General features: G+C 48.4%; 1 protein-coding gene across 1 annotated transcript in view; it reads left to right on the forward strand.

Annotated features, from left to right (window-relative positions):
* HTR4 (5-hydroxytryptamine receptor 4) overlaps positions 1-14,346 on the forward strand; it is a 176,432-nt gene extending 162,086 nt beyond the window's left edge. The window contains exon 7 of the mRNA XM_045437852.1: positions 12,855-14,346. Within this exon, the coding sequence (XP_045293808.1) occupies positions 12,855-12,942 (88 nt within the window). The 3' untranslated portion in view covers positions 12,943-14,346. The remainder of the gene's footprint in view (positions 1-12,854) is intronic.
* Positions 14,347-20,784: the final 6,438 nt, after the last annotated feature.

Here is a 20,784-nt window from a genome sequence, read left to right on the forward strand (position 1 = left end):
AAGGTTGACGTGGACAGTGGCAGTCGATAAGGTCTTCAGTAAACAAATTCCAAAATTTCTGAAAATCTAAGTTTTTATCTCACATTAAAAGTGCTTGTAAGAATTCTATTCTATTCTGAGATTTTTCACAAGGAAAGGTTTTGGTTTGGGGTTTGGGGTTTGGTTTTTTTGGTTTGTTTGTTTGTGTTTGGCCAGAATTGGCTCAATATGTTCAGATACGTCTATAAACTTACCTACACGTTGCACTCTCGAAAGTTCACTCACTGGACTCATTAAGGGTTATATCCAAGAAAAGCAATGTTGTCGCTTGCACTTAAAAAAAGGAAAAGTTATGAATAAGTGTGTAAGAGTAGTTAAAATTTAATTATTGAGGATATATAGATGTATATATACACAATATATGTACACACACACCTCAAATATTAGTTATTTGCAATAGTTTACGGTTCTCTTGTCCTTTTGTGTAATCCCAGCCCTACACCAATATTTGGAAGCACAGCATTGTGGCTGGAAGACCCAGAGTGAAGGAGGAGTATCAACTGCTCTTGCTTAAAATGCACCATGGCTTCCAGTGTGTGAGTGGCTGGGTTCTGATGGTCTGATTTCCGGGAAAGCACGTCTGGCCAACAGCTACCCAGACACCTAAGTCTTCAGCTGATTGTTGATGGCCCAGTGAACGTTTCTGAGTTTCTTAAATTTTCATGGCAGCATCTGCCTTATTGACATTGAAGAATTTCACAGAATATTCCATATATTCCGCCGGTAAACGTTTAGGGAGCTTTGTCAGTGCAAGATACCAAGGCACGTGATTGCACTAACGAAGGGCTAGAGAGAACCAGTTGAAGGAAGAAAAAGTTGGGGGTCCGAGTTACCATTTAATCACGTCATTCGCTTAAAGTTTGCCTCGAGTAGCACCGGCTAATGTTTAAGGCGCGCCATGCCAGGCGCAAGGAGCGCACAAGGGGCATGCGCCCCTTCAGTTACCACTCATCGTAATTTGCTGAGCGAGGTGCTTTGCTTATTTCTATGTTACAGATGAGGGAATTGAGGCCTAGGGAGGTCTAAGGTTGAGATGCCACTAATTAGTGGAACTGAAATTAGAATTCTGGACGTTTGCCTCTCAACCAGCAGTGCCTGGTTAATAATGGTCAGTAAAATGCTGGACGGTGCTAGAGAAAAGAGTTGTGGTTTCTCTCCCCAAAAGGATTGCAATTTATCTAGAAACATTCCACTTAAATGTACGTACAGGTTGCACTTAATAATAAGCTACATCAAGGGCTGTCAGAGGGCAGATTATATTGTCAAATAAATTACAGAAGCAGGAAGTGCGATGTTTTTTCACAAGAAGGAAAGGGATTACCGTACTGAGATGGTCAGAGACACCTGTATGGAGGCAGTGGCCATATATATGCAACCATATTGTCAAAGATTCTTCATCATAGACAATCACAGGAGATGAGCTAAAGAAGAGACAAGAGAGCCCAAGAGGGTATGTTCTGTGCTTTTTTTTTTAACTTATGGTGAATTATTTTAATCAGATTGCCCATAAAAGTCCTAATAGCAGGACCCTGGTTTCTGCTTGGCCTCCTGTCTCATTAGAAGTGGAATGTGTTGGGGCGCCTGGGTGGCGCAGTCGGTTAAGCGTCCGACTTCAGCCAGGTCACGATCTCGCGGTCCGTGAGTTCGAGCCCCGCGTCGGGCTCTGGGCTGATGGCTCGGAGCCTGGAGTCTGTTTCCGATTCTGTGTCTCCCTCTCTCTCTGCCCCTCCCCCGTTCATGCTCTGTCTCTCTCTGTCCCAAAAGTGAATAAACGTTGAAAAATAAAAAATAAAAAAAAAAAGAAGTGGAATGTGATGTTTGCTAAGGGAAGATGCGGATAGAGTCGAGAGAGCCTTTTAGAGCCTAGAGCCCTGACGGGGATTAGATATTTGCATGGGGTTTCCCAGTACCCGGCTTTGGGATGTCTCTGGGAACCAGGAGGGAGCCATGGATGGCTCTTCCTTCTTGGAATGGGACCCAGAGTTCAATTGCAAAAAGAACCTCATTGCTTCCCTGGCCCAGAATCTGACTGAGGGGTGGGGACCCAGGCAACCCAGGATTTTGGAAGCAAGTGCTAATGAGTCAGAGGGCCTTGGGGTCAGTCACGTTTGCCACCCTACGAGCCAGATTGTCTTGATCACAGTGCATCTAAGTGTCAGGCTCCTCGTCAGAAAATAGGGGTTGTACTGTCTGCCTCCCAAGGTTGTGGGGAATATCACACGGGGTCATTCACGTAAAGGGTGCAGGATGAGATCCGACCCACGTAGGTACTCAATAAATGGCAGCCAATGAGGAGGAGGAGGAAGGCGAGGAGGAGCATTTCTGCACATCCCTTAGCCACGGCACCATGAAAAGTAACTCAGAACACTTGGCTTTCAGTCTGTCTTAGCTGTTAACTAGTTGGGTACCTTACCTGGGTAAGTTACCTCTCTGTGCCCGTGTCCTTACTTTGGTAAACTGAGGAACTAACTTGCATAGTGACCCTCCCAGGCTGTCGTGAGACCCACATGAGGTGCCAGCTGTAAAAGTGCCTTTTAGACAAACAGTGGGACATAACCAGCTTGTGCAGTAATTATGCTCCCCTCTTTATCCTCCCCTAAGGGCACTTCGAGGCTACTAGAATTCTCCTTGAGGCTAAGATCACCAACCCGTCCACTAACTTCTGTGTTTTCTTTTCTTCCTCTGCGACTTCTGCTTGGCTCTCCCTCATCTGTGGCCGTTTTCTGTTTCCACTAAAAGTGGCTGTTGCTCTGTCTCCAGCTTCCTCCTGCTCTCCTGCCATAGACCAGTTCCTGTCTAACGTGCTCTGTAAGTCTGTCACTGTGTGTGTTGTGAGTCCGTCTCTGTGTCTCTCTGTTCACTTCCTCCTCCAAGATGGCCTTGGTCTCTATTTCTTCTGTCTTCCACTGAGCCCGGAGTTCCTCCTGGACCTTGATTGCTATGGATCTGAAGGCCAAAGATAATATATGGTTTGGGAGTTTTATTTCATTTTATATCCTTTAATTTTTTAATTTTGGTTGGAGCTTCTTCCCCGTTCTGGGAGCACAGCCTTCCCAAGGCCGGCGGGAGAGGAACACCGGACAGAGCTGGGTTCAGCTCATGAAATCACGGTCCTGGGAGGTTCTGTCATCCCAGGTCCACATTCATCCTGCATCCCCTTGGCTGCAAGCGGTGAACTCCTTCTTGATCTTTCCTAAACAAATGATTGTCACTAAATCAGGATGAGAGGGTTTTTTGGTGGTACTTTATTAACATTTCATTTGGAAACACAGATCCATAGAATAGTCCAGAGCACTCCCATATACCTCTCACGCAGCTTCCCCTAATGCTAGCGTTTTATATAACCGTAGAGCGTTCATCAGAGCCGGGAAATTAGCATCTTCCCAATACTCTCAACTGAACCACAGACTTTATTTGGATTCCCCCAGTATCAATTTTGAGCCACTTTATTCAAAGTTGTGATTTTGACTCTCCTTTATTACATTAGCCTACTACACTAATGGCCTAGAGAGACGATTGAAACATTTTCCTCTGCACTAAGTGGCCCCTGTGGGTTGTGCTGTGTTGACGTCTGTCGACTTTCTTATGTTTCTTTCTTCGTTGCACACATCCACTGTTGTTTTGTCATGCAGTCGGTCTGCCGCCGCTAACATAGCGAATCCCACCCCAGTCCCCCAAGCTCTGCTCTGCCCTGTATGGGAGAAGCTTTCTAGAGTTACATACAAACTAAGTTTAAATATTCTCTGAGTGAAAAACCAAGGAAGACTAAGAAAAGTCCACACATTTGTGATAACTATGCTGAGGATTCAGAAGCCCTTACAAAGAACAAACAAACAAATAAAAGCTGCTCAGTCAGGTCTCTGGATAGTTAAGGTCCCCGGAGGCCAGGGATAAATGAAGCGTTGTTAGTAAAAGATTCACAGAAGCATATGGTCGTTCGCACCCCTCTGGTAGTTCATTTTCTCCTGAGGCCTCAGGTTTTTCTGAATTAATGACTTAAAGGCAAAAGGTCATATCTCTTCAACCGGTCCTGTTTCTTTGTCCCTCTATGCGCATTCTTTCGTTGGCTCCGTGAGATCTCCTGTACTAGTCTGCTCAGGCTGCTGTAACAAAACACCACAGATTGAGTGGCTTACACAACACTCTTTCCTCATGGTTTTGGGGGGTGGAAAGTTCTAGATCAAGGTGCCAGCAGTTTCATTTCCCAGCGAGAATCCTCTTCCTGTCTTGCAGGCAGCTGTTTTCTTACCGAGTCCTCCCATGGCAGAGAGAGGGTCGGGAGAGGGAGAGAGAGAGGGGGAGAGGGAAGGAGAGGAAGTTCTCTGGTCCCTGTCCCTCTTATGAGGGCACTAACCCCATCGTGGTGGCCCCACTCTCGCGACCTCATCTAAACCTAATTATCTCCCACAGGCCCCACCTCCAAATACTATCATGTTGGGGTTGGGACACATTTAGTCCATAACACCTTCTGTCCTCCACCAGCTGGAAAATACCCGTTTTCGTCTTCAGATTCCCAGCTCCTCTGCCTGGGGTGTTTCCATGGGAACGACCCCAGCCCATGTGGTGATTTTCATGCCAAGGGGGCTTTCTCAGTGTCCTTCCCATAGATTGAGAACCAGAACTACCCACAGCAGGTCTGTGTCCAAATGGGGAGGGGATTCCCCCCTCTCCCAGAAGCTATGGCACTGAACATTAAAAAAAAAAAAAAATGGAGGGGCGCCTGGGTGGCTCAGTCGGTTGGGCGTCCGACTTCAGCTCAGGTCATGATCTCGCGGTCCGTGAGTTCGAGCCCCGCATCGGGCTCTGGGCTGACAGCTCAGAGCCTGGAGCCTGTTTCAGATTCTGTGTCTCCCTCTCTCTCTGACCCTCCCCTGCTCATGCTGTGTCTCTCTCTGTCTCAAAAATAAATAAATGTTAAAAAAATAAAAATAAAAATAAAAATAAAGGAAAGCAGCATCACAAATGTGGTGCAACACACGGGGCCACCGTGAGGATCAGGGACAGAATAGTTGCCGGCATGCTTTGTAAGCAATACAAATGCCAGGCAACGTTGGGGAGGACGGTCTCCTTTATAGCCCATTCATTCCATCCCATTTCTATAGATTTTATGATGTTCTGCCCGCTCCGTGAGGTGTTGTGAGGTATATAGCAAATATTAAAAAGGGCTCAGGATTCTAACACGTGTGGATTTGAATCCTGGCTTTGTGCATTGTTGGCTGAGTGACCTGTGGCCAATCTTAAGCTCCCTGAGTTTCAGTTTCCTCATCCGTGGAGTGGAGATATATAAAATAATAGCGCTGACATCGTAGTCATTGTAAGCATTAAATACAACAATATTTTAAATGCACTTAGTGCAGGGTCTGGTACAGAGGGCTGAAAGACTGTTGCTTCTTATAATAAGATATAGACCCTCCCTTTCACGAGTGTCAGGAGGCCAGACATATGTCCAGTCAGACACCATCAGATAATTTGTATTCCTACAGACAATAAATGCTGATGGATGGTGTAGAAAGCTTCCGGAAGGAAGGTTTTGGATATTGAACTGGGTCTTTAAGGGTGGGTAGGATTTGAATGTGGCAGAATATGGGAAGTGACCATAGACATGGAAGACAGGCAGCGTGGACATTACATCATTTAGAACACTTTGGCCTGCAAGGACATTCTAGAATGCCTGACCAAAATCAACTTAAGCGAGGAGGTCATTTATCCTTTACAGGCTAGAAAGTCCAGAGTTGGGTAGTTTCAGGGTTGGTTAATCCATTGATTTGACAACAGCATACAGGATCGAGATGCTTTTTATCTTTCTACTCTATCATTCTCAACCCGATAGCTTTCATTTTAGGATGATTTCCTCACAGTCACAAAATAGCTACAACAGCTCCAAACATTGCATCCTCCTCCCCAAACCATGGACCATAACCAAATGCTAGAAGATAAGGCAGACTCTCCTTGTACTTGTCTTTCATTGAGGAGAGAAACATTTTTCAGCAGACTCTCCTAACAGACCATCAGGTCCTATCAACCGGGAGAAGATCACAGTCCACGCCCTTCACTGCAATGCATCTAGCGTTTTTGCCTCTACTAAGAGATGTGCTCTGTCAGAAAGAAAGAAGCACGTGCTTTAAAATAATGGGATTCCGAGGGTCTACCACAGGCTGTAAATCCACTCACGCCTCCTGAAGACAAATGAAGAGAGATCTATCGGAAAGATACAGGGACATGTCACAGGTCTTCAGAGCAGGAAGTTGACCAGCCTTCGCTGGGGCTCAAACAAGGAATGGGATGCTTGCAGGGATTAGCACTCCTCTTTCCGTCTCTCCAAGGCCATCGTCTCCGGCCTGCCGTGCACTGCACATCGACTTCATTCTTTTCTCTTCGCGGACCACCTTCCTCTGCTTCTGTGGGCCACACCTGCCTCCCTCAGGCAGTACCCGTTGTCAGCTCAGGCAGTAAGAGCCTGACAGCGTCTTGCCGTCCCCGGTCACATCTTCCCTGGAGATGGGAGGGGAGCGCTCTAGCGTTGGCCTCCGCTCCGACCAGGGAGAGCCCGCTGCAGGGATGGGGATCATCCCCCAGATTGTGGGAGACAGGGCTGCTGCCACAGCTGCGTCCTAGGGTGAGGAAGTGCATTTAGGAGGTTGTGAGCCCCTGACGGTTTGGGGTGGGGGGTCACGAGGGGGACACAAAGGAAACACTCCCCGTTTGGGAACAGTTATAAATGCCGGTATAAACATGGACACCTGGGCCATAAATGTGGATTTTGATCCTGACTCCACTGATAACCAAGGGGAGGGAGGGCCTGAGGCCAAGGTCCCTTAGTCCCCCCTGATATCTGTTTTCAAGTGACAAAGATAAGCTAGTCCAGAGTGGGGCAACCAAGGAGCCGGGGAGAGTAGAAACCCTGATCCGTGAGGAGTGTTGAGGAACCTGAGGGGTCTCTACCGGAGAAGAGAAGGCTCGGGGTGGTTGGGGCGTCCTCATTAGCGGCATCGGCGCCTGCTTCGTTGCCCAGTCTAAACTCAGGCTCGCTAGGGACTCTTCTCAGTGGGTCCTCACGTGCAATCCATGGAGACGTCCTTCCCATCGCTCTTTGCAAGATCCTCTCTCTCCTTTCACTGCTACTGTCCTTGCCCATGACCTCGTCTTTCCCAGAGGAGAGGGCTTCCACACTGGTCTCCGTGGCTGATCATCCGTCCCATTTCCCACGGTGAAGCCCGTGTTCATTTCAGTCTCCATCACCTAAGGATTCAGCCCAACCTCCTCAGCCTAGCTTTTAAGACCCCCAATAATGCTACCTCAACTTCCTCTTAAGCCTCGTTTCCCAGCACCCCCACCTCACCCCGTGGGATATATTCTTAGAACATCCGCCATTCCTCAAACAAAGCATACCACTCTGTCCTGCCTCCACACCTTTTGCCTCACCCGTGCTGTGCCTCGAATGTCCCTGTCACCCCCACGTCCCACGCATCAGCGGATCCTGTCAGCTCTGCCTTCAAGATATATACTCAATCTGATTTCTCAACACCCCCGCCCCATCCTGCAGCACTGAGCCACCAACACCCCTGGACACCTTGAAAATCATCTGTGGCATATAAAATAATGGCTGTCCAAGGAGGACTACCTCTTCACCCCCAAATCCTGGGAATATATTACCTTGCGTGGCAGAAGGCACTCTGTAGATGTGATTGAGTTCTGCATCTTGAGATGGGGAGATCATCCTGGATTGTCTGTTGGGCCCACTGCTCCCGTAGGCAGCCTTTGCCAAGGCCAGAGATGGGATTCTCCTCTAGAGCCTCTAGAAAGAACGCAGCTCACCCCATACTTTGATGTTAGCCCAGCGAGACCCATTTCGGGCTTCTGACCGCCAGAACCGTAAGATAATTAATTTGTGTTCTTTTAAAAGTCAATGAGTTTGTGGTGATTTGTACAAAAGCACTAGGAAGCTAACATACCTCCTAATTTACCCCTGGGTTCCCACTCCAAACTCATTCCAGTCCATTCTATACACCACAGCTAGACTGTTCTTGCAAACATCAAGTCCTCCTGCACCTGCTCTGCTTACAGCCGCGGCCAGCTTCCCGCTGCTGTGGGCTGAGCACCGACGTCCACGGGCTGCGGAGCCTCCCCGAGTCTTCGTGCTCGTCTTGGACTGACGCTCAGCCTGTTCTACTCTTGTGGCGCCCACCTGCTCCCCTGGCAGTGGGCCTCCCCCCTCCCCTTGCCCGCTTAACCCCTACCCACCCTTCAGTCCTCGTCTCCACTGTTTCCTGGGCCACGCTACCCTGACGTACAACCTCGCCTGTCTCCCCGTGACATGCTCTCATAGCAAGCCCAAATACCTCCCACTGCAACACCTCCTTGTGGCTGTGACTTTGCAGCCACCTGTGGGGCTCCTGCACCTCACTGTGAGCTCTGGGAGGACAGGGACTGTGCAGATGTCCTCACCGCCCTCGTGTCTCCAGGGCATGGTACGGTTCCTGGGCTGTGGTGGACGTTCAGCGTATGTCCTTAAATCAATAAGTGGCGGGGGTGCCTGGGCGGCTCAGTTGATTGAGCATCTGACTTCGGCTCAGGTCACGAAATCATGGTTCGTGAGTTCGAGTTCTGCTTCAGGTGAGCTCGAGCCCTGCTTCGGGTGAGTCCTGCTTCTGTCTCTCTCTCTCTCTCTCTCTCAAAATAAATTAAAAAAATAAGTAAGTAGATGAATGAATAAATGCCTACGATTTGAAGGTCTCATTGCTCCCAATATTAAGAAAACACCAAATATGAGGTCTTTGTTCCCAGGTGATGGGGCTCCAGCCTTTGGGAAACTCTGCTTTAGAGTTGAATATCTTGAAACCCATGTACCTTATATTTTAATAATTAAAACATCTTGCAGGCACCCCCATCTGGGCACTGCCTTGTGGGGGAGGGCTGGGGTAATGTGTAATAAAGTCTAATCATTTCCTTATACTGCCAGGCTGGGCAGGCAGAGGGGGCTATTATTATGCGGCTAATTATTGCATCCAGGCTGCTCTAAGTGCGAGGCTAATTGCTCAGTGAATGAATTGTAGACTCAGGTAATTACCAAACCTAATGTGGCTCCCATCATGTTTGAGTAAATTAATGCTAAGGGGGGAAGCAACCCAGCTTGAAGGGAGCTGCCTCCTGCCTTGCTGTTGCTTGGGAAACGGCAGCGAGTTTTTTCATCTGGACTTGAAACTGCCCAGGTACACCCACACCTCTAGGGTTTGCTTTCCATCAGCACAGCTGCAAAAATGGCGAGTAAGATCTTACAGCAAACAGAACTGACAGACATTTACCACTCTGACAGATGCGTGGTAATGGTTGGTGGTAATTTGTACAAAAGCACTAGGAAGCTGATATAAAGTCTTCATGAAGGTTTCTTTCAGCCCCGTGATCAATTGCTAAGTGAACAAATGTCTGATCAATTACTAAAGGATGGATTTCTGCACCGAATTGGCAATCCAGTACTGGGTTCAAGTTCTACGTCCAACATCAAGTAGCAACAGTACTAATAAACATTTATAAAGTGCTTATTGCTTGACTGTCACCATTCCAATAAGCATTTTGTGTGCGTTACCTCTTCTCACGCAACAACCCAGAACATTGGCAGTAATTCACAGAGTTAGTGAGTGTCAGAGCCAGGATTTAGCCAGGCATTAAGAGTCTGTATTCTTAACCATTCCGTACGTAACTACTTCTCTGACCCTGGGAAAGTCACACTTTCTGAGCCGCGGTTTCCTTAACAGTGGATCTTCTGTGGGTAGAGCCCTTTGCTAAGCCCGTTACAGATGTTGATGTTATTACCACAAAGAAGCTGTGGAGTAGATGGAATTGATCTAAGTGACCGGGTCACAGAACCAGTAGATGGTAGAGTCAGGGTTTGAATGCTGTTCTGTTTGTCTGCAGTATCGTGTGTTTCCTTTTCCCCAGTATTCCTCAAGTCGAGGATGCGTCGATCCCCCTGAAGGTGCTTATAGACTGCTGGGAGCTCATGCATCCTCCTCAGAAACACTGTATAAAGTTGGCCCCTGTCACCGTGACATCTGGGTGGACCTGATGTAAATGACCTGAATTCACAAAGCGGTGTGAGTTTATAAGGTGGCCATTCAGGTGAACCCAGATCTGCTTAAATACCTGCTATTTACTAGGAAAGTGAAAAACACCGAGGTGAAGATCCATACCTAAGCCCAGGAATGCACACCCAGCCTCTGCAGGCCAGACTCCATTGGAGACCCAGTGCCTCTCCTAGAGTCCTGCCACCGAGATCTCAGACCAGTTCCTCCATCCTGTGTGTACCAGCCACCATGGCATGGTAAACAATATCCCCCACCATGTGTTGTAACTAGAGAGCGTGCCCTTCTGCCTCCCCCCATGTCTGATACAAGCTGCTGGCTTCCAGCTATGCTCCGGATAAAGGGAATCTCCGCTCAGAGTATCCACTCCAGTTCCACACCTCCTTTCTGGTCCTTCCTGGACAACTTGCTCATTAGCACGCGAGACACAGACACTGAGGAGAGGTGTGTGAAAGGCTGCCGCAGACGCGTGCCTGTGTTCCCTGAAAGCACGTTTGCTAACACGGTCAGATGTATCAGTTTGGCTTTTCAACCAGGACACTTTCTTCATGTGAACTTGGTGTAGGAGGAGGTGCCATGGATCGCCTGTGAAAGCGACCCATTGACTGCAAATAGGGCAGGGGTTCAGGAGTGCGTTTTGAGGTGAAGAGTGTGGGCCTCGCGGACCCTGGGGGCCTCGTATCAATTGCTTACCTTCTCTGAGTCTCAGTTGTCTCATCCATAAAATAGGCTCGACGACAGCGGGTACCGCTCGGGGCTGTGAAGAGCGAAGGATACAAATGGAACAATGCGTGTGATTATAGAAAATGGTGCTTGGTGCACATCTTCCTCACTGATGTGAGCTCTGTCCGAAGCAACTTCTAGGGCTGAGAGAACAAGGCAACCAACAAACACACAAAACATAGGAACGCAGAGGAGGGACCTCACAGAACAGAGATGTAGACCGACCTCCAAGGAGGAGACGCTGGCCAGCTGGGGCTCATGTCTCTGCGGGCGCTGCCGCAAAGCCGGTTATGCAGGAGTTGGAAAGACTGAGAAAGGGGATGGTGGCCACAGGGGGGGCGGCGGCCCTTTTCCTTGTTTCCAGCCCCCACCCTCCTGCAGCGCCCCCTGCTGGAGAAGCCTGATTGGAGCCAGCGTAGGAAACTGATTCTCGGTTTGCAGCATTCTTCCGAAGCCAAGCATAGAGGAGTGGTTTCTAGGCTGAGCATTAATGACTCAGTAGCTGGAACACTAACTTCCCTGAAGTCTCTAGTCACATACCTCTCTCCGGGACCTTCCCTGCTCACCCTCATTAAGACTGCACGATCTTCCTTTCTGTAGTCTTTTCCACTTTGTTCTTCTCCACACTCCTCTAGCAGGTGCTTGTGGTTTTCAAGCCGCATCCCCTCCACTCGCTTTCAAGACCAGCAGCAGCCACAGTGGACAGTTCTGTGAGATCTCGGACTCATGCTTTCACCTTGTCTGTGTCCCTCCGCTAACATGTGCTTTTTAGCCAGCTAAGAGGACTTTTTCTTCTAGATCAGGGTTTCTTAGTCTTGGCACTGTTGACATTTGGGGCCAGGTAACTGCTGCGGGACACTGTGCTATGAGTTGCACAACGTGTAGCAGCATCTCGGTCTCTACCTACTAGGTGCCCCAGCCATGACAACGAAAAATGGCTCCAAATTGTCCCGGAGGGGACCCACTATTCTAAATTCATACCTGGTCCACGGGCTGTGTGAGAACGTGGGGGTTGGCATCAGACAGACAGAAATTTGATTGACTTTCTCTTCACATGTTCCCTTTATTCTCTTGGGCAAGTCACTGGATCTCTGTGTCATTTGCTCAACCGAAAAACGAGTGCAATACTATCTTCTGTTGTGAAGATTGAATAAGGTAATGCGCGGAGAGGGTTTAGTACAGTACCAGTCCATCCGTGCAGGTCAGCCACAATTTATTACGATTCAAGGCAAACTCAGAATTAATGCAATTCATCAGAAGCCACCACCACGTTGATCATCAGCATATGCCAAATGACTGACCGGTGTGTTTATTTGTCCCGCTGAATAGGCTTAACGTTGGCCTTAGGGAAACAAGTGGTGGTAGTGCTCCGAAACTCTCCGGAAATTTCATTAAGAATAACTGCCAGAGGCTGGGATCTGGGTTACTGATGATATGACCCACTTGCAATTGAGATTGATTTAAAGGCAATTAACAGATGTGTGCAATTGTGTGATACGGCAGTGTAAATTTCACCATGATGCTTAGAGTCAGCCTGCTGTTTGATTCATCAGCCGATTGACTCTTCCAAAGGTCACCAAAAGGAATCAAAGAAACAATAACGGGTATAGTGTCTTTCAGACTGAGTGGTTTACAAATCTCAGCGCTTTGATACTTCTAATCCAGAACCTTCCTCGTGGAGGAAACTTGGCGTATTCACACAGAGTCCGTTTTGATGAGTAACAAGAGACTTAGGCTTTGTTGGGAGGAAAGAAAACTGGGTTCCAGTCCAAGACCTGGCACTCACTCTTGGGGTAATCCTGGGCCTGTCATTTCCTCCAGGCCTCCAGTTCCTCACTTTTGGATGAAGTTCTTTGGACTTCCCGCCTACTGAAGTACCCCCATGCCCAGCCCTACCTCACCATGCTCTCAGAACCATGCAGTAGAAAGGGAGTCACAGTGGTGAGAGTACTCTCTTTGGTGCCTTTGAAGGATGCCTGTTGAATTCTCATGCTTTCCTTCCTTCCTCCCTAGGTACACAGTTCTGCACAGTGGACACCACCAGGAACTTGAGAAATTGCCCATACACAATGACCCAGAATCCTTGGAATCATGCTTCTGATTGAGAACGTGGCTCATGACTAAGCCATTCATTCCCATTCGTGTCTGCATGAACAGGACACCCTGGCATCTCTCCTGACCCTCATCACCACCAGTGAGGCACGAAGCAGTAGGGCTGAGGGCCCAGGGAAGGTACATGGAGCACAGTGTTGGACAGGCCCCAAAGCCAGAGTATGGAGAATCTCAGAGCTGAGAAGGGACTTCAGGCATCCTCAGATCCAGCCTCCAGTCCAACACAAGAGTAGCCTCTTCCAGCAGGCATCATCAGATCTGGCCTCCAATCCAACACAGGAGTAGCCTCTTCCATAGTATCCCTGGACGTTGGTCAGAACTCTGCTTGCACACCTTCAGGGATGGGAGCTCACTACCTCCTAATGCAGTTCCTTCTATTACAGGGAAGTTTTAATTATAAGAAAGTTTTCCCCTTTGTTGGAACGCAATCTTGTCTCTGCTCTATCTTCCATCTGGGCCCATGCGGCTTAGCTCCCTGTTCCCCTCGAGAGCCCTTGGATATTGGGAGATACTGATCTGCCATCCACCCACCCTTTCAAGTCTTCTCTCTAAGCTAAGCAGCTCCCAATTTCTTCTCCACTGTGACATGTGCACTCTTCTGGACATGCTTTGGTGGGTGAATTAATCAAGGCTTTTGTAATGAAGCCAAGTTGGTACCAAGGCCAAGATGCCTGTCTGGAAGCACTGTTTCAAGTGCTGACAATTGAAACATCAATGTTTTCTGGTTGGGAGACATGCACATTCCTCTTTACTTTTTTCTTGGGGAGAGATTTGGAAACTGCTCAGGTGTTGATTTTGGATCCATTACCCAAAGGCATCTTTACAGCTGGTCTAATTTATATGTGTGCTTCAAGATGACATTTTCTCATTGGCATACTGGCTTTGAGGTCATGTGGAATGAATCTTGATTCACTTTCCTTCCATGACAATGGGGAAAAGCACTGCACCTTTACCAAGAATGCCGATTGAGGATGGTCTTACAACTCAGATTTTCCAAGGAAACAAAGTTGCTCCAATAAGACACCTGTTAGGAGCGTTCAAGACCCTGTGCTGAGGCAGTGCTTGGTCTCGGGCTGGGCACTTTGGGCCAAGAGATAATCACAGAGCAGCTTACTTTCTTGGGAAAACTCACTGACCCCCCTGCCTGGGAGGCTGCTGGGACTACATTTTTCTACATCTTTTTCAGTGTCTCACTTCCTCCAAGCTCCTAAAGAGATGATGACCCCGATGTCAAGGCTACCAGCAAATCATTTTATCTTGGGGTGAATTATCCCCCCAGATTGAGACTCTGGAGGGCAAATTTTTTCCAGTTGCCTTTCTTTTGACTGCTGATAACAATTCTATTGAAAGGATCCCCTGCCGGTCCTTAGGGACCCAGCCCAGGAAGAGGCAATGCGGGTGGGGGTGGCAGTGGTGGGGGTGGGGGTGGCGGGAGGGAGTTTACAAGATAAAGATGTGCCCGAAGTTTCTAGCCTCACCAGTTCTCCTTGCCCTTGTGCTTGGTCTGTTGACCCTACTTTCCTTCCTAAGTGATCCCACAATTGCCTCCTTATCACCTATTTTATCCATGAAAGCAGAACATACCTGATATTCCTCTTTTCTTTGGGCCCAGATATGGTGGGAAGGATGGTTAGACACCTGGCTTTTGCACTACAAGTCCCATATCCCAGGAGATCCCTCAGTTCCAGGTAAAGTAGGCTGGCTGGTCACCCCACTTACGGGACCCTCCCAGAGAGGACTAACAGACCTCCTTGCAGTTGCGTATTCTTTCTGTACTTTTTCAATGAAAAGGCAGAGCTGAGTGAATTCGGGGGTCCAGAGGGCTTCAGACGCTCTCTGAATGAGGTCGCTGATCTCAAAGCACAAAGAACTCCTTAGGGAAAGACTAAGAGATCATCATGAGGAGGAAGAGGCTTAGTGCTTTGAGGCAGCTGGTAAGCTTTGTTTAATGCCCCCGAAGATGATAGTATCTACTATTTAATACATATATGCATATGCACATGCATAAATACGGTAGGATTTCTTCTCTATGAAATGCTTCTTTTCCCAGGAGCTTCACAAGCTTGTCTGCTTGTGTAACATATTATTTCTTGCCGTTAGGTCTACCATATTAAATGGTTTCGACAGGGATTCGACAGGGATCTTCAGATTATATCATATGCAGGAAAATGAAATCTTATCATATCATCAGGCCATTATCTTTTGGACCTTCTGGATATGCTTCTGTGGGTCAGCCCATGACAGGCGTCTCAGTCTGTAGAGGTCATTAGCACCCCAGACCAGTTAAAAAAAAAAAAGACAATGGTTGAGGAAATAGAAGCCCTTGCCATTGTCAAAAAGATAATCTCCTTTGCAGAGGAGGCCTCATAAGCCAACTTTGCTATGTCTTTGGACCAAGGCTGGGATGATGTGGGCAATGCGCCCAACAGCCACATTGGAGGTTTACAGGACAGGGACATGTGCTCTGTCTGGACAGCTGCTAGCCTGGCGTTATTTAAATGTCTGGCTCCTGGGAATCCAGGTAATAAAGCATGTTTATGGAAGACTGAGAAGGAGACGTAGAGCCCGTCCAAGGCAGGAGAAGACGTATTCTGCTGTCTTCTCTGAGAAGACCACCTTCTTCCAGGAAACTTGAAGTGTCAAGAGATGCTTCTGGGGAGAAGGGCATACGCCCGTGGCCACATCTGCCAGTTTGGTCTGGACAGTTACGGTGGGGACGGCCATTGTAACCAGACTACCCCGTGCCTGAGATAAAGGGGCTTTACCTGTGCTTCTTCTCAGCTTGACTCTCCAGCTCACAGGACTGTCCAGGTAGAAGCCCCGGGGCTCCCCTTCCAGCTCATGGTCAGCAGCTGGAAAGCAAAAGAGATCAAAACCAACTTCTTCAACTGGCCCCCAAGTAGTATTTGTAGAAAAACCCATTCTTTCTGAGATCTCCCCTTCCCATCTTACCAACATTTCCACTGGCTGCTCATTTGCTGTGTCCGGGAGCCAGTTGCTGTCGGCCTGGGAAATGAGGGGTGGGCATAGGGTGGGTGAGGGAGGGCCTCCGGGAGGGGCTATAACTAAATTGCCTTTCATGTCGTCTTGGAGTAAGAACAAAAGTAACGTCTTCTTGGTGCTGTGTTGTTGTGCCTCTCTCTGGAGAGAGATCAGTGCTGATTTTCTGTTTATTACTCTGGTCAATGTCCTTCCTTGTAACAGCTATGTTTGGGGGGAAAAGACTCATGAATGCATTTACCTTTTCTAGCCATGCTCTGCAATCTCTTTTCCATTCAGTCTAGAAAACTGAGGCCGAGTATCTGGCTTAAATTTAAACAAATCAGGGATGGATTTCAAGGCCTGGGTTCGGGACAGTGTGCTGCTTTGGGCTTTAACCAGCTCTTGCCTCACTGGTCTCATCCACAAAATGGCGAAACTCTCAGAGCCGCTAGGATTGTTGGGAGCGTTCCAACACGGGTCATCCAAGGGCCACTGTTAGGATTCTCCCCAAATATGTGTCCTGCCTGTACTGCGATTTGCTTAATATTTTCCTTTAAGTCAATTCAAGTGTTCACTTAGATAAACTCATTTCAGAAGAAACGTATTAGTTCCAGACTAGAACACCAGTATGACTTGCCATAAATAGAAAGCAGGCAAAGAGATAGAGAAATGAACACAAAGCAAAGTTTTAAGTTCTAACTTAAGCCAAGTGCTTTCCTTGTTTGAAAGGACCTGACTGAGCACTGGAGGGTGGGTGGGCCCACCCCACCAGGGACTCTTGCAGCTGGGAAGGACTGTGAGAGAAGTCCCCAGAGGGCAACTTCCAAACTTTACGAGTGGATGTCGCTAATCACGAGTGGCATTCGATACCTTTTGGGACCATAGAGAGAAGTGAAACTGATGATATTAAAAAAAATTTTTTTTATTAAGTTTATGTATTTTGAGAGAGAGAGAGAGAGAGAGAGAGTGGGCGAGGGGCAGAGAGAGAGGGAGAGAGAGAATCTCAAGCAGGCTCTATGCTGCCAACGCAGAGCCCAACACGGGGCTTGAACTCTCGAAACCCTGAGACCGTGACCTGAGCCAAAACCAAGAATGGTACGCTTAACCGACGGAGCCACCCAGGCGCCCCATGAAACTGATGATACTTTTAATGGCTATTATATGTGATTCAGTTTTTCCTTTCCCTTCCCCTCTTTTTTTAGCTCACCCCAGAAAATAGTTAATAATAATAATGTAGCAATAAGAGAAGCTAACATTTACTGAGCTCCTTTCTGCTAGGCTCTGTGTTAAGGGCTTTATGGGGATTATCTCACTTAATCCTCATAAAATCCTTTCAAGAAGTACCCAAAATTCTCCGGCTTTGCAGCAGAGCGACCTCAGCTGAGGTCTGGTGAATAGCCCGGGTCTGGTGAATAGCCTGGGCCAAAAGTGTGCATCTGGGGAGCGCCCCCCCGGGGCTACGTGATGGTCGAGCCCGCAGTCCCAACCAGGGGCCCCTCGTCCCTTACCGGGGTGAACTCACTCCACTGTCCCCTGCCGGCTGGCCAGATGCTGGAAGAGAAGTGAGCAAGCAAGGACGGCCCCTGCCTTCCTGTTGATGGGAAGTTCCTTTGAGCCTCAGCCTGGGGCCTGGAGAGGCATCGGGACTTACTGTTCCTGTGTGCCGCCCTGCCTGGCACTCGCTCTGGTGTCTTCTTTGGTTCCCTTTCACTCTCTGAGCCTCAATTTCTGTCTTTAAACCTGGGAGGGATCTGGCAGACCGCTGGTCGGGGAGGAAAGGCCCTCCTGCGCTGATCTCTCCCCCTCTTTGCGGTAACTCCCCTGCCGCCCGGGCTACGGAAAAGCCAGCGGCGGGCCCTGAGAACGAGGTAAGTGAGCCAAAGAGAGCATTTGGCTTTTGTATCTCAGACCCTCCAGGCATGGCTCCGGCGGAAGGCAGCTTGACTTTGCCAAATCTGTAGTTGGAGCCTGGAACGCTAAGTTGGAGCCTGGAACGCTATCTGGACAGGCTCCTCTGTCCCCAGAGCTCACCACTGCAGGCACTTTACAAGTTTCTCGGCATTTTCCCAGTGAGGTCCCTGGGCCTCTCACAGCAACCAGCGGGGAGGGATTACTGACAGCATTTTATAGAAAAGGAAACCGACTGTCAGGGAAGGTGATTTGCCCAAGGACACAGGAGTCAGGGCTGAAACACTTTGGACCACTCCATTCTAAAAGAGTGCTTTCTTCCTCCCCTTCTTCACGTGTGTTTCTAAATATACAAATTATATATTTTTAGACAACATAAATGATGGGTTACACACATAATGTATTTATGCAGTCCATTCCCTTTATAAGGAGTTCTAACTACAGATACAGCAAAATGCCCCTGGACTCCAGCTCAATCCCCCTCCCCTCCCAAGAAGTATCCGCTCTTCTATCTGGCTTATGTAACTCACGGACGTGTCCTGTGTATCCACATATGTATAAATGTACAGATAAAAATCTATGGTCTTGTTTTGTTCTTCTACATAAATAATGCTTGTGTATCATGATCTGCAACTCAGCTTTTCTTTCGGGACACCGGAAGCGTCGTTTCACATCAACACATGTGATTCTTGGTTCTTTTTAGTTGCTGTGTGCGTGCCATACGGATGCCACACGGCCTGCGGTGTTGATTCCGTCACCGTCTGGCCGTATTCCGTGTCTGAGTGGGGCACCTGAGGCCCGCATCAAAATCAGCAGCCTCTGTTTTCCTGGGACTGTGCTAAGCATATGAAGGTCAGCTGGAATGGGTTCAAGTTTAAGGGGCAGCTTGCCTGCGGGAGGAGGCCAGCCCCTGCCTGGGCTTTAGCCAAGCCTCCCTTCCAGGGACTGAGACACTCTGCCCAAGTTGCACAGACTTTGGAGGCAGACTGACAGCATCCTGCTTTCACCACTTCCTAGACGCGTGCCTTTGAGCAAGATATTTAACCCGCTAAACCCTAATTTCCCCAACAGTAAAGCAGGGGACATAATGATCAGCCACACTGAAAGTCAGAATGAGGATGCACGGAAAGCCCTTGGTAAATGCTCTTAAAAATGCTTTCATAGGACCAGTATTTCCTTAATGGCCTCACCAGTTCTGTTTCCTATCACCCTGGAATATGGTCGAAGGAACAGAAGGTGAAGATCACTAAAAAAAGAACCCCTTTCATAATAAAGGGAATTACAGTGGAAGCGATACTATGTCCACTTGCCTCACACTTGGCGGTTTCTGGAGGCTCTCGCTGCACCTTCACAGGTGCCCTGGGGGTGGGCGCGTTTATCCGAGGCTCCAGGGTAGAGGCTGTGACCATCTCCAGGTCACTTGACGGTCATTTGAGGGGGTTAGAATTTGCATCCACATCCTTGGATCCCCCGGTGAAGTCCCCGTAAGAGCTGTGTGCCAGCTGTGATTTACAGAGACCGTTAGGGCCTGCATCCGGCCGCACTGGAGGAGAGACACGATGGTCTCGAGCACCGACATTAATGCAGTCATCCGTCCAAGAAACGTTTCTTAAAGCCTTTTAAAGCTGTGCCAAGACACTGCACCACAAGCTGGTGACAAGCAATTGAATGGATGGCGGGGCAGCTCAGTTGTCTATGGCAGGTGTGTGGCCCGGGGGCCAGATGCTCTGGTCTGTAAACTAAGAATGGCTTTTACTCTGTAAAGTGGTCAGCAGACAGAAGGTATCCTGTGACACGTGAAAACTGTGGGAAATTCAAATCCGTGTCCGCAAATAAAGTTTCACCGTAGCACAGCCATGCCCACTGGTTGACACAGGCTCTGTGGCTGCTTTCATGCTCCAACACCAGGCTAACTGCCATGTGGGGCCTCGGGTAATTACTATCTGGCCCTGTGCGAAAAGTGTGCCGACCCCTGATCTAGGGCAATCGCTATCCAGCCTTTCATTCCATAGACACTGACCAAATGTCACTATCGTCGTCTTCTTCCAAGACTGCTGCTTTTTTTATTTGTTCCAACCTGGGTATCTTGAGAAGGATTTTAGCGCTTCCCGCTGCACTTGCTCGAACAGCGGGCGAGGAGAGGAGCCGGTAAGAAACCACTAAGTTAGAAAGCAGCGGCCTCTAGCGGCTCCTCTAAGCATCGTTTCCGTGATTTGGTGACTATGGTTACACCTGAAAAAACAGGGTAGCTGGGAGTCTAAGTGTTGAGGGTTTTGTAGTAGTTTGAAATATCTAGATTGTTTTGTAATTTGTTTCCTGCTTTTTGCTGGTCACACCTCTAACCTGGAGAGTACAACACTCTCTTTTAGTTAAAAGGGAGATTAGTGGAGTTAAATACAAGGTAATAAAAAGCTGACTCAATGGCGTACTGGACATTCTTCCCAGCGTTAACAGAATTTTGTCTTCAAAAAAGAACTCTGGCGAAAGACACTGATTACCATTCCCACTATTTCAGTGTGTGAATTTCTGGCGTCCCTACATATTTCTGTGGACATTAATGATAGATAGGGAGGCAGCCCAATGGGAATGACCCTTGAAGTGCCTTAACCGGTACTTGACCATTAAGTGAGAAAATTTCCCTCTCCGCGCTTCAGTTAATCTCCTGTAAGTTAAAAAGGTTGGCCTCGGCAGTCTCTAAGAGTCCTCACACCTCATACACACCTGAAGCACGTATGGCCACTCGGAGAGGGTGGGCAACACTTTTCCACAGAATTTCAGTTTAAACGTTTTGTTGAGGTCACTCAGCTAGCCAGTGGCAACACTGTCCCTCGAACGTAGGTATCGCTTTAAAGCTTTTCGTGCTCCTGACCCCTGGCCCTACACATAATATTGCATGTATCACCGCCAAATTAGGGTAATTTCTCCCCCTGCGAAAGGAGAA

Source organism: Leopardus geoffroyi, chromosome A1 (assembly GCF_018350155.1).
Source record: "Leopardus geoffroyi isolate Oge1 chromosome A1, O.geoffroyi_Oge1_pat1.0, whole genome shotgun sequence".
Lineage (NCBI taxonomy): Eukaryota > Metazoa > Chordata > Mammalia > Carnivora > Felidae > Leopardus > Leopardus geoffroyi.